Here is a 13,832-nt window from a genome sequence, read left to right as displayed (position 1 = left end):
AGAATGTGTAGTATTATGTTGAAGAGATAACTACTGAGGTTAGCATGCTAACCGCTGGTGCTTCAAGCTCACAGTCTGGACCGCTAGCTACATGGCTACTTTGAGCTAACTAGCTAATGGTAGCTACTGTTGGCAGCATTTAGTGCGAACTCTAATGAAATGTTTGCTCTGAGGATTAATTCAGCAGGTGAAAAATTCTTACATATTGGACCTTGACATTTTGCATCTCAACAACTTACTAAAACAGATGTTCTAGTTGGATCCAGCTGTTAGATTTCAGTTTTGGACCCCCAAGAGAAAAAGTCTGGGCCTTTATACAATAATAGCCAATCTTCTCACTGATGGTCTTGTTTGTTTATGTGACTCATATCGAGGCATCAGAATCAAACTGAGACCATTTCATCATCTGTTAAAAGATCCTTGAAGTTCATTACAGAAACACTAACAGGATGCTAACCAGAAATGTAAACACAAGCATCCAAACATCATTTAGTTGTAAATGGGCTGTATAAGTGAGTAGTTGATTCTTAAAGAGTTTCACTCAGCTTTCCAGAGAGAATATATTAAATATTTTATAGCAATGTTGCTCTGCAAATAAACAAGAGATTTTCAAACTCAGGCACGTCATGAATCTACTTTATTTCAAACTGTTTACGTACCGCAGCAAAATCTTCATGGATGTTAATTAAAACGTTTGTTTAATACACGACAACCAAATAGAAGCAGAACAATTTGCTTATCCAAATTGAATATGTCCATCATAAACCTTTTACAACCAGTCATTCATTCAACGCTTGTAAAAACATGCAAATATGTTGTCCAGTGAGATGAGATGAGTCACCGGAGGGAACAATCGTTGTCTGTTTATTACACAGAGAAGTAGCAGCTCTTTCTAGGTATCCTTCCCTTCTGGTCTCATTGATTTCCATCAGTCAGTGAAATCAGATTAGGCAGCAATCAATAAACACTCTGACTTTCAAATGACATTCTTTGTTCTGTCCTCATGCCGCTTCCACATGCACAATACTCAACCCTCATCCCCTATAACATGCACACTTAAAAGACTAAAGAGCTTCAACAATCAGAGTAGAATAGAAACGGTTAGTCGAATACGTCAGTGTAAAGAAACAAGGCAGGTGTTCAGTCTCTCTGTTGGCACGTTGGTGGTTAGCGTCACTGATGTGCGCACCAAGGCACGACTTTGGTTTTTAAAAGTAAATCAGAACTTTCATCAGACTAACATTGATTAAATCTAAACTGGTTGAACTCAAATTTATCTCTATCAAACTGCTTCTTCCCCCGACGACCAGGATTCACCCTCAACTTCAGACTCCTCAGAATGAACCAGCTCCCCCTTCAACACCTGCTTCACCTCCGAATGCTCCTGCTCCTTCTTAGCGACCAGGGCTTTAGAGGACGAATCAATATCCAGCCTGGAGTTCCAGTTAACCACGTTGGGGTTTTCCAAATCCCCCCAAACCATACTGTCAGCAAACCCTAGATTCTTATTGGTTTGCTCAGCTGCTTCATTACAGGGATCGTCTGGCTGAAAGGTGGCACCAGTCTCCAGGGAGGACATCCAGAAGTCGTTCTTCACACCAGAGCTGAAGAAACCATGTAGGCTGCTGTCTTTGCCGTTTGTGTTCAATGCTTCTGTTGAGTCCTTCACCCCAAAGATATTGTTTTCTTCAGGAACACTATCAGGGGAGACGTCGACTGGCTCCTCTTTCGGCGTCATAGCGCCCTCATCAGAGTCTTCGTCCTCTTGGAGATACCTTTCAGCTGATTCAGGCAAATTATCTTCATCATCTTGATTCTGATGTTCGATTTCATGCTCCTCACTTGGGTTCTTTAGGACTTCCCATTCCGCTTCTGTTTCTTGAACTTCCTGACAGCCCGCAACATCCTCAACAAGATGTTCTTGAGATACGCTTGGTGCTTCCAGTGGTACAACCTCTTTCACGTCGGTGGGGACGGACACATCCTGCAGGGTTTCCTGATCTGCTGCTACCTGGAAAGCAGAATTTGGTTCCTCTGTGTTGTTGATTTCTTCCACATCAGGCCTGCTGATGAAGTCACTAAAGCTGGAGTGATCTTCGGTTACATCGGCATGTGTCACCGTGGATTCATTGTGTTCATCCTCTTCCTCTCTTTTCTCTGGAGCTTCTTGATCTTTATCCTGGACTCCTTCATCACCTGGAGTGTCAGTTTGATGCATTACAACAGACATATCGTTTAAATTTTGGTTCTCAGATGGCTGATCAGCACAAGAAGACGTGTCCTCTGTTTCAGTTTTTCCAGCCTCCTCTTGCTCAGTCATTTCCTCGACAGACATCTTCTTACTCACGCTGACTTTCTGCTGTGCGAAGTGAACACTGTAGCTGTCTGTGGCCAGGTTTTCTAATTCCTGCTCCACAAGTCGGTCAATCTCCAACTCCTCATCGTAGTCGACATTTGTAGGTACCACAGGTCTGTTAAGTTCTTCGGTTTCTTCATCCGAATGTCCCTCACTGACATTTCTGATTTCTTCTGCACTTGCTGTTTCATTCTCTGGTGTAGCGTGCTCACTTTCAGTCATACCGTGGCCAACGTCCCTGTCCTCGGTATGAATATATCCCAGATCATATTCCTCATCCAATGCTTCCTCTTCAACTTCTTCACACAGATCTTCCATAGTTCCAGATTTCTTTGTCTTGCCTTCGCTCCACGTCCCAGTTCCCGTCTCTCCGATCTTCTTTTCCTGTTCACCTTCGCTCGACTCGCTCTCGTCCATGTGTGACGCCTGAGTGTTGGCGTCAGTCTCGTCGCTTTTGTATCGGATCAGAGGACGAGTGTCAGCGAGCGTGTTGTCCAGAGCGTAGCTGTCGCTCTCCGGCTCGGTCCTCCACGACATGGAGACGTTTTGAGAATCCTCCTCTTCATCCTCCTCTTCATTGTTAGGAAGCTGCACGTGCTCTTGGTCAGCATGAAGTCCTTCGTCACCTACTTGTTCTTCCATTAGTGAGGGAGCAACCTCATCATCTTGCTGTATATCTGCAGCAAATGGATGCTTAATTTCTCTCATTTGAGGCTCTTGTCCTCGTGCTGATATATCCTCCTCTGGTTCAGCATGCTGTTGTTCTTCATCCTTGTTCACGCCAACAAATGTCTTCAGATCAACCTTCCTTTCAATCACACTGTCCCAGGTATCCATCTCCTCTCCGTCGGGGTACAGACTTTCCTCGACATCCGTCTCACTTGTTCCGACTTCTTGCTCAGCACCGTTTATTTCTTGTGTCGTCTCAGCTGCATCTTCCTTTACGATGTTCTCATCTTGGCTGAGGTCTGTCACCTTGTTCAACAAACTCTCTTCAGGCCCAATTTCAGACACTGGACTGCTCGTCCTGGATTCAGAGTTCTGTTCAAGTACTGCCTCAGTTTCGGAGTCTGAGGCTTCCTCTTGGACATGCTCGACTTCTTGGCCTTTGGATTCTTTCTCTCCCCATGCATCAATCGGAGCATTTGGCACTTGTGTATCTTCTTCCTCAGCAGGTATCTCAGAAGGCACATCCGTATCAGGTTCATCTGAGAAACCACAGGACTCCTCTGTCATTTTCACATGGTATGGTATGAGATTCGGTGTCATAAACTGATCTTGATTCACCTCATCGTTGAAGGACGGCTTGGCGCTGAGGTCCGACTCAACCTGACAGCTGATAACTGACTCAGCTGGTCTTTCCTCTGGATGTTCAACACCAACATTGCTCCGATCCTCTTCACCTTCTTTGTCCTCTGATGTTTGAACGAGCGCCTCCTCCTCATTAGGAGGTGAAAGGGGCTCAGCGTAGGTGACTTTCTCATGGACCTCCTGCGGTCTGAAACTTTCAACAGCTCCATCCTGCAGTATTTTTGGATAAGGAGTTTCCTGTGTGGCTGATTTTGTTGTGTCTTCAGATGCAGGTTTCGTGTACGTCTTTGGAGTTTCAGTGAGGGTGACAGGTTTCCTACTCCACACTGGTGCAGCAGTTATTGACGTTGACCCTGTTCCTCTCATACCACGGACAGATGAGAGGGAAGTGGTCTTGTAGACAGCGGACAGCTGGGGCTGGTAATTTGTTTTAACCCCTCGAGGACTGAAGACCACATCTGTGGAGGACAAGAGACGAGCTCATGAATACACAATGAACTAAGCTACTGTAATAATGATGACTTGCATCGATAACTTCAGTCAACAGTTCTGGCAAATGTACTGAATCCTTGATTTTGTCTAAAATGACTAAAACAAGATGTTCATAAGCTAAAAAAATAAACAGAGACAAGCCAGGACTAAAAAGTAAGTGTCAAGTTACCTGAAATAAAAAAAAGCCTAATATGTTCCCCAAATTGTGCATCTAGTCTGTCGGAATATAAAGAATATATCACTGTCATTGATTGACGTGTGCTGGTTCCCAGAATCCCAGGTGATGCTGTCCCAGAGAGTTAATGACAACATGATGGCTTCAACATAAAAGATCTTTAGATACACTTTATTTATAATTCAGCAGAAGGGAAACACAGCGTAGTAAAGGGAGATGGAGGCCGTGGCAACAAGGTGGGAATAACACTTCAACCTGAAAAGAAACTTGAAGGTGCACCACTCAACCTGTTTGGCAACTAATTTATCTACTTGTTAGTTAGCGAGCCTCTTTTTAAAGACACATAAATATTTAATATTTCAAACATGGGTTTTACATTGTAGAGCAAAAGAGACCTTATTTCAGGCATCTAACCGAAGACTAATTTCAGAAAAGAACTCACTGCTGGAGCTCCTGCTTGTCCTAACGGCAGCTCTGAAACATGATGAATAAAATGTCTAAAATGTGACTAAGAAATGAAAAATAGCTTTAAACTAGATACAACTCTGAATCCTGAGTTATCTGATATCCCCACACAGCACGGACTAGTATTTCAATTCATCGTCAGTAATCTTAACTTGACAGAGCTACTGTGGAGGAGCTGCCTCCCCAAAGCATTATTAATACATATGTTCTGAATGGAGGCCGGACACTAATGGGGAAATATTGATCGTCATTTCCTTTCGCTGCTGTCTAAGTTACTGGAAAGCAGCGCCACACGGCTCAGTAACCTCTGGGGACCGTCTGAGGTGGCTTACATTACAGGACCCAAAGTGCCGACCTCAGCTGCCTCAGAGAAGCCCACCCCTCCACACACACACACACACACACACACACACACACACACACACACACACACTCCCCAGTTAGACTAATGCGATTACAAATAGTACCAAACATGTCGCCCACTCTCAGGGGCTTTTAGTCAGACTAAATGATATTATACCCACACCGAGGAGAGTGGAGAGAAAGGAGAGGATTTATGCGACATATTGAGATTCAGTGAAGTCGCCGACATGCTGCTGTTGTTAACACTGTTTACTTTAATTACCTGTGATGGAAATGTTTCTTGGCTGGTTCAACAGAGAGACGTCTCCTCTGAGGTTTTCGCTGTCCAGCAGAGCTCTGCAGAGACAGACAACAAGAGGAGCAGGTTACATCCTGTTACAACACCAGGATATTCTGATGTTTTATAATTAGGACGAGCCACGAATGTGTGAACGCCGACATGACGCCGCGCACAGAGCGCTGGGTGGGAGGAGGACGGGAGGCCGACTTGTGTTGCTCCTGAGCAGCAGGAACAGACTGAGGTCTGTTGTTATGGTAATGAAGGTAAGGCCTCGCCATTGAGGAGCCATCTGCAGCGCACAGACCTCTGCCATCAATTCCCCACACACACACACACACACACACAATGACAGCAGATATTATGAGCAGCCCATGCAGCACTAATACCACTGTGTGAGTTCACACATGTGGACCGCACCAGTCTGCATTCCGACACATACTTGAATAATTAGCTGCAGTTTATTTCATTTTAAAAAGGAACATTTCATCCAGAAAAGGAAAATTCGGGCATCTTTACCGCGTTCAGACGGCTCAGTTAGTTGCCACCAACACTAACACATCTCCAAACCCCAGATGATTCAGCCCAGTCACCAGGATGGTATGTTAGCTGTAACCATTTCTGCCAACTACAGATACGTCCAAGGTTGATATTTCTACCAAACTTAGCATATAACGTTCAGATTCTTTGCTTATTCGCCATCCAACAAGGCTGGCGACCAGAGCTCGAGTCACAACACTTGATATATTTCGGACACCTGGATACATTTCCATTCCGACAGCTGTAAACATTTCAAGTGTTTTTTTTGTGGTGACCAAAACCAGGTAACATTAACATTTTTGGGTAAACTGTCCCTTTTTAAAGATCCTGTTTGATTAAAATATCAAGTTTCACATGCAGTGATTGACCTTGAAATGTGTCCTCTTGTTGTTCCTCCCCCTCTGCAGTTACTCTAGACTCCCACAGCTCATGAATCTGAGGGGTGAGGGTCAATAATGTGAGGAGGAGGGGAGCAGCAGAAAGGAGGCTCCACTACAGAGCTCCATGATGGATCCGTTACATCGTCCGAGACTTCAGAGGCTGCTGTTTCAACGTGGTGACCTTTAGTCCAGACGGCTGCGGTCGCTGCCGGACGCCTCTTTTGTTTTCCATCCTCTCGCACAGATTGAAGAATGAAGGCTGATTATCTAAATCAGCGTTGACCCGAGTCGTGACGGGAGCTCAGCTGGATGCTCGTGGGGTCGTTTGAGAAAGAAACGACTTTCAACAAACATTAAAAACTTGCCTCCGCATTTGACTTTTAGCATCCCGAAATCAACATGCGATGCGACTCACGCCCACACCTGCCTGACATCAGGTAGGATCCTCAGATCTTCCACTGCAGTGAAGTTTGAAGGCTTTAATGTTTCACAGCGTGAAGCCAAAGTTTCTACTTTCATACGATTCATGAAGAGACTCCCTGTCATGAAGAGTAAACACAAAGGCTGACTTCTAAAACACAAACCTACGTCAATACTGCATCTGCTGTTTCAATGACAGTAGTTAAAATGGATATTCTTAACCCGCTGATCGACTGTCATCTCTGCATCCTGTTCTAACATTTCCATCGTGTTTCATTTCGGATGCCTCGGAAACAAATACAGCAGGTGATCTATCAAACATAGGCGTAGAATTGCGTATGAACGTGTCCATATCAATCTCACACGATGGCTGAAATGTCCACACTTCAGTATTAAGGTTGAAGTAAAACCAATGCGCCTCATGCCAGGTTGTAGCTCATACAGGGAAGATTCATGGCTGCAGGTATATTTGACATGGTGCTACGCTAAATGTTTTACTGCACATGTTTGACTGCTTATGTACTGTAGGGCAAAGCAAAACATTTTGGAGCTTCATAGTAAATATTGTTGCTGAGGTAGCTGTTGAAAACAACCACAGCAAAACCACAAGATAGCTTCACTGTAGCTGCTAAGCTAAAAGTGTTAGCATGCTTGACTCAAGGGTTTAAATGTCAATTTGCGTTCTTTTTTTTCCAGTTAATTTATTCAGGAGAACTCTGTTTTGCCGTGAAGATCCAGAAATGTTTTGTGGACTAGCAAACTTCCCCTGACTTTCTATCTATCAGCATGGAGGGAGGAGGTGATGACTTGATTTTTATTTTGGGTGTATTTCTCCTTTAAACCCTCCACTGATGGTGCAGCGTACCTGTACGTCGCCACCTCCAGGCCCAGAGACGTCTTGGTCTGCAGGAGGCCGCGGTTCTCCAGCACCAGGCGGTCGATCTGCTGGCCCAGCTCCTCTCTCTCCGCCTCCAGGCCCTCCAAGTGCTCCTGCCAAAAACAGGAAGTGACAGAGGAAAAGGAAGCGGTTTAAAAAAAGGTATGACAGCCTGACAGCGAGGGTAAACATTAACACTCTCTGTGCTACTGTTGGTCACGTTCGTTTTACTACAACTTCATTCTGATACAGCAAAGTGAACACTTGTTTTTACTGACCACTCTCCTGGTCGCTGGTCGCCCAGCACCACACTGAGAGGCTGCAGCTTTGTGCTCCAGTTCGGGTGCTTCACCTCTCCGACTCCACCGTGACCCCAAACTAATCCCACCAGACTCGCCCCGTCTCTTTCACAGCCAAATGTTTTCATTCCATCAGAATATTAAATGAGGGGGGGAAGCCTCCCGCTGGGGGAGAGCAACTCACAAATTCTCTTTAAATCCTTCACTCGAAAAATCTGGACTTTTACAAACTGACCTGAGTGTTTGACAGCAAATAAGATATTTAGAAAATGTGTAAAATACAAGATGATTGTGATTGTGGAGCTCAAACCCTATTAATCTTTTACTGTTTATATTCTTGTTCTCACTCTTTTGAATTAACATTTCATAAGTTTTTCCACATTGTTTTATTGCTTTTATTGTTTCCAAAAACACAAGAAAAAAACACAAGTTTTATTCAATTAATTAATCTATAATGGAAACAGAACAGCCAACAGAAATGAGCTGAAATGATTGATTATATGATTTGAAGTAACTGCAAACTATTTTGAATTTGGTGAAAAAGTCAAAATTGTGTGAATATTTTCTGGTTTCTTTCCTCTGTGACAGTAAACTGAATATCTTTGGGTTGTGAACATCATCTTGGGCTCCGGGGAAACACTGATCGATATTATTAAAGACCAGACAATTAATCAATTAGACGAGAAATTAATTGACAGATTTATCTACAACAGCGATCATCCATCAGTGTTCATGATCTGGGGGGATTTAATTTACAGACGACCAAACTACTGGATCAATTTTTACTTCATAATGATTTAATAAACCAAGAAAACGTCTTTTTCCCCTTTAATGTCTCATCTCTAACGCACCGCTCCGCCCCTGTAAGCACTTTGTACTGACCTCAGTCTGAACGCTGCTTTATAAATAAACTTCCTCCATTTTGTCTCACTGACCTCAGTTGTGCAGATGCTGATCATCATCTGTCCACATTCCCTCTGTGGTCTGTCACTTCATCATTTTGGACGGTGTCTATTTGTGCCACATGAAGCTTTATCAGACACATCAGACGCTGAGCGTAGTTGTAGCTCCTCGAGCAACAGTGTGCAACTTTGTGATCTTTGCGTTCACACGACTGAAGTTCCTGATTTGCTAAAAACAATTTTTCACAGCTGAGTTTTCTAGTGAGAAGAAAACCCTCACTGAGCTCTGTTATGAAACTTGCAGACATATTAAAGACACAGTGTGTTATTAGGAGTGTCGTGTGGGATCATGGGAGTTGTTGTCTTTGCTGTTGATGGTTGCTGTTGAAGTCTAGTTATCCACGTTTGGGCATTTCTAGATGTTTTGATGCAAAACGTGTAGGCATGAATGGTGATCATCATCTTTTTAAAGAAAGCTATAAAAGAATCAAGACCTCGATACGAGTGTGAGGCTCATGATTTACACAGGAGCTATAAAGGTGTGCATGCTTGTCTCACCTGCAGTCTCTGGAGCTCCTGGCTGTGTTCGTGTCCCCGCTGGGCGACGCTCTTCTCCAGATGCAGCCTGACGTCCTGAGCCGAGGCGATCTCCTTCTCCAGGGCTCGGAGCTTCAGCTGGCTCTCGCTCTTCTCCTGACTCACTTGGGTTAAACGGCTCCTGGCCTGGTTAAGAGACTCCTCCAGGCGGACTAACTGCCCCTGATAGGCCTGTGCTGCCTCCTGCCATGCCCTGGTGGCCCTCTGCGAGTACTCCTCTCCCACCTGAAGGAGGTTTGATGTGTGGTAGGCCCTTTGAGCCGGCGTGGGTGGCGCTGTGGCTCTGGAGTGGGTCAAAGTGGCCTCGATGTGGGCCACGTCCTCCTGATGGGTCTGAATCAGGTGGCTCATCTCGTGCTCCAGCTGGTTGACCTTCTCCCTGAGCCACGTCTGTGCCCTGTGCTCCTCCTCCAGCTCCTTCCTGCTCTGCTGCACCTTCATCTTAGCCTCCGCCTGGGCCTGAGCCTCCCTCAGCCTCAGCTGGTCCAGAGCCTGGAGCTCCTCGGTCAGCTTCCTGACCTCCAGCTCTGTGTAGACCCTGTCCCTCCAGGCTGCATCCACCTCCAGCCTCGCCTGCCGCAGCTCTTCCTCCAGGCCCTTCCTCCGTGTCGAGGCCCCGTGGTTGCTCCGCCTCAGAGCTTGGATCTCTTTTGTAAGCAGAGCATTTTCCTCCTCCAGGTGCTTCACCCGGTTCAGGTAGGTCTCCAGGCGTCGGTTCAGGTTCAGCATCTGGTGCTTCTCCTCACCCAGGTGGCTGTGGTGGAAGGTTTTATGCAGGCCGTGGAGCTCCATGTCAGAGAGATTTGGCAAAGTGGGGCCTGATTCTGATTTGGCAGCCGACTGAGGCCTGAGTCAGGATGTTTGGGTCTTGAGTGAGGCTCCTGTGAGGCTCTGGGAGTGTGACTGCCAGCAAGAGGCTTCCCTTTCATACTGGAGTTAATGAAGGGGCCGGGCGCATGGAGGAGGGGGGGAGGGAGGTGGGGTGGAGAGGGAGGAGACTGAAGGCTGAAGGGAGGGGAGGGGCAGGGATGGAGAGGGAGAGATGAGATGGAGGGGTGGAGGAGATGGGAAAGGGCAGAGAGAGCCAGTGATGTAATATCCAAGGTTAACTCTTTCACCACCGGCGCTTTGTGCATCTCTGTGTCCCGTTTCTATTAAAGTTTGGATGATAAGGCAACTTAACTGAAGCAATAATGGGCTGCTGGTGTTTCTGAAGCCACAACAGCAGAAATAAAACCGTTTTTTACCATCATTATTTTTCCTCAGGAGCAGAAAGGCAGCTCAGCCTTGCAGAGATGGTTTTTTTTAACCTTTAAATACAAACAGCAGTGATTTTGAATGTAGAAAAAATGAAATATGACACTCTGGACTGGAGGCCAGAACAGAACCTGTCGAATGGTTTCACGTGATCAGCAGCAACATGAGACCTGAAAGAATAAAACATGAGTCACCTAACTGATTACACAACATTTATGTTTCTAACATCCTCTTTTTGACTCGAACTGTGGCTTGAGTATCACCGGGGGTGGGGGGTTGTAACACACAAACAAACAGCGACAGAATTCAGTTGACAGAAAAATCACCTGGTGTGTAATTTCATCCCCACAAAGATCTGATTTCACAACATGTTGAAAAGGAAGCCAAACTTTTCCGCAGCTTTGCATTGTGAGTTTTCCTCCCGATACTCCACTGGAGCTCGATGCACGTTCAGAAACTGCTCGATGATGAAACTAAATTGTGCAAAGTGTGAAGTAACAATTGCCAAAAACCAACTTACAGCATCTGCAGGATGAAGGAAATTCAAGTGTGGATCCTCTTGACCTCACCGTCGCCATCTAGTGGGCGTCTCTCCACACTGCAACAAGCTGTCAGTACCCAGTGCAAAAACAAAATACATTTACTCAAGTTACTGTTCTTAAGTTTGTGCACTCTCCATGAATTAATGTGTCAGTGTGACCTCGTCTGATTCGTTATAACTGAGTCACTGACGGGTGTTTTATATCATGCAGTGTCTCTGCTGCCGTCACGTTTCAAACCTCTGGAGAGTTTTTAGTTAGTTTTCCTTCACACTCTTTCTTATTAGACACTGTGTATTTTCTATTGTATTTATCATTATTCCTTAATTTGTGCAAAAGAAACAAAAAAACATATATTTCTGATGTACTTGTCCTTGATTATTTCCATTTTCTCCGACTTCTCTTATGACTACATTGTACTTTTTATTCCACTACATTTGTGCATTTGTGCAGCTTCAGTTGTTGGTTATGTTTCTAGGTTTACTAAAATAATAACACAAAATATGAAATCAATACATAAATGATGTTATATTGCAGCTTCAAACATTAAAGTGATGAACAAATGAATGCATCAGTAGTCAGTGGTGGAGTGTAACTAAGTACATTTACTCGAGTGCAAAATCTGAGTTCTTCTTCCACCTCAAACAAACTGCATCTTACAGTAAAATACAGGTGGACATCAAAAAATCTGTAATTATTGATTTATTTATCAGTTTATTGACAATGCATGCAGTTGTTACAGCTAATTAAAATGCGTAAAGGACTTCTAGCTGCAGCTGATTCACGTTTGAGGTGTAAAACTACAACACAATTCTCTGAAACAGATGAAAACAATAATATTCATCAATAGAGAACAATAAAAGCTACAAAGGCCTCAAATGACTTGGATTTATCTGATGCTGTCGATGTGCTTCATTACTCATGTGTATTAGTTTGACTGATGTGACTCTGTCTAAAGAAGGTCACAACATTTTATAACTTCTGCTACCTCTTAGACAGATGGACAACACAGATAAGCAAAGATAAAGCCGGCGTGAGCTTCTGCTTTTATAAGTTACACACTCAAACTCAAATATGCACTCGGATTCAATCATTCTTTAAACCAAGAGGACAGAAGGTTCAGTGTCCCATGATGATTGATTCTGTTCTTCATGCATGTTGATTTGAAATGAAAATAAAGGGGCCATCAGCAGCACTCATACAGAGGAAGCTAACAGCTACGTTAATGACAAGCAAGGAAGTCTGAAATAATATCTGCGTTCAAGAAAACAATTTTGAAAATTGTACTTCTTCTTTTTAAACAGACAACCAGAATGACATTCAAAGTCGATGTATCAAAACCACAAGTTGACGGCCAGACTGTCAAATGTCTCTTCATGTTTATGTTCCTGTTATTTTACAAACTGGAAATCCGACTAATAAACTTTGAGATACTTAATCACAGAGACGTGATGCTACAGATGGAAAAATAGTGAACTACTGAACTAAACCTTGGTGTCCTGAGGTGAAGACACGTCCTGTGCACATTTCTTTAAGTTCAATTTTAATATTTGTATGTCGTGACACTGCAGTGTTCATTGTCTGGTCGGATTATGGCACAAAAATACATTTTGGTCAAGGATTAGAAAGAGATGTTTTGGCTTAAAGTTCTTGACTCTGTCGCCACATCTGAAATATGTCGTGACATCCCGTCAAAGAATACACTGTTATTGTTAATATGTCCCCACATTAACTCTATGAAGACGATGCCTCCCCGTCCCTCGTCCTGTTTCCTGTCACTCTTAAGCTGTTCTATAAAAATAAAATTTAAAAAAAAACATGAAAAAGCCCAAAACATTTGCATTTGTCACCACAAACACAGCTTTCTTGCTAAAAGTATTGGCTTTTGTTGGCTGGAATATTTCCCAACATCTTGTCAGTTCTTTTGCATTTTGTTGCGAATGCAAATCTTCTGGATGTCTGCCCCCAAAAAATACCCCAGGACACAGTCCCCTTTTGTTGCCAGAAACCTAGAATATATCCCAAAGTCTCGTCAAAAATCTTCTCTTCTCTGGAGGAGCTCTTTCTGTTACGCTGATGGCGCCATCATGTTAATCTCAGTTTTAATTTAGCATATTCATAACGAAGTCTTCCAAACTGTGTGTGTGAAGCTGAAAAGACGTCACTGTTTCCCAGGCTCTGACATTCAGAGCTCATGGAAAAGTATTAGGGTCAGGGGTGAGAAAGGAAATTTGAGAAGGAAGTTTTTCTTTTTATTATGCACTATTATGCAAAGCTGAAACGTCGAGGAAAAAGTCAGGACAGCTTCTGAAGCCACCGCTTCCGAGCACGCGTGGTTTTTCCTTCTGTACAGACGCAGTTTTCGACATTCGGCTCATTGAAGTCCTGATACTGACAACGGCACTAAAGTGAAGCTCTCACCAAAATGCAAACAAGGCTTTTTTTTTTGTGAATGTACCCGAGTCAAACCTTTGTGTAAAAGTATAATTATGATGAAAGAGGCACTTTTAAGACTTAAAACTCATTTTCAATGGGAGTGCTACGGGCTATTTTACGAAAGCATCAAAATCTCTGTTTTTAAA

The 13,832-nt window shown here is 43.9% G+C and overlaps 1 protein-coding gene across 1 annotated transcript; it reads right to left on the bottom strand.

Moving 5' to 3' along the window:
• Window positions 1-629: 629 nt before the first annotated feature.
• nes (nestin) lies at window positions 630-10,332 on the bottom strand. Its single transcript, XM_037072827.1, has 4 exons — window positions 9,416-10,332; window positions 7,645-7,769; window positions 5,425-5,498; window positions 630-4,125 (listed from the first exon to the last, which is right to left on the bottom strand). Exons 1-4 carry the CDS (start codon window positions 10,244-10,246, stop codon window positions 1,283-1,285), a joined length of 3,873 nt encoding a protein of 1,290 aa, XP_036928722.1. The 5' UTR covers window positions 10,247-10,332; the 3' UTR covers window positions 630-1,282.
• Window positions 10,333-13,832: the final 3,500 nt, after the last annotated feature.

The sequence above is a fragment of the Acanthopagrus latus genome, chromosome 17 (genome assembly GCF_904848185.1).
Source record: "Acanthopagrus latus isolate v.2019 chromosome 17, fAcaLat1.1, whole genome shotgun sequence".
Classification (NCBI taxonomy): Eukaryota; Metazoa; Chordata; class Actinopteri; order Spariformes; family Sparidae; genus Acanthopagrus; species Acanthopagrus latus.
This window is presented reverse-complemented; position numbering and strand designations above follow the sequence as displayed.

Coding starts and splice junctions, on each gene's coding strand:
- nes (XM_037072827.1), bottom strand. CDS start 10,246: ATGGAGCTCCACGGCCTGCATAAAACCTTCCACCACAGCCACCTGGGT. Junction 7,770..9,415: donor AGGAGCTCCAGAGACTGCAG/GTGAGACAAGCA, acceptor TGTTTTTGGCAG/GAGCACTTGGAGGGCCTGGA. Junction 4,126..5,424: donor AAGAAACATTTCCATCACAG/GTAATTAAAGTA, acceptor TGTCCTCCACAG/ATGTGGTCTTCAGTCCTCGA.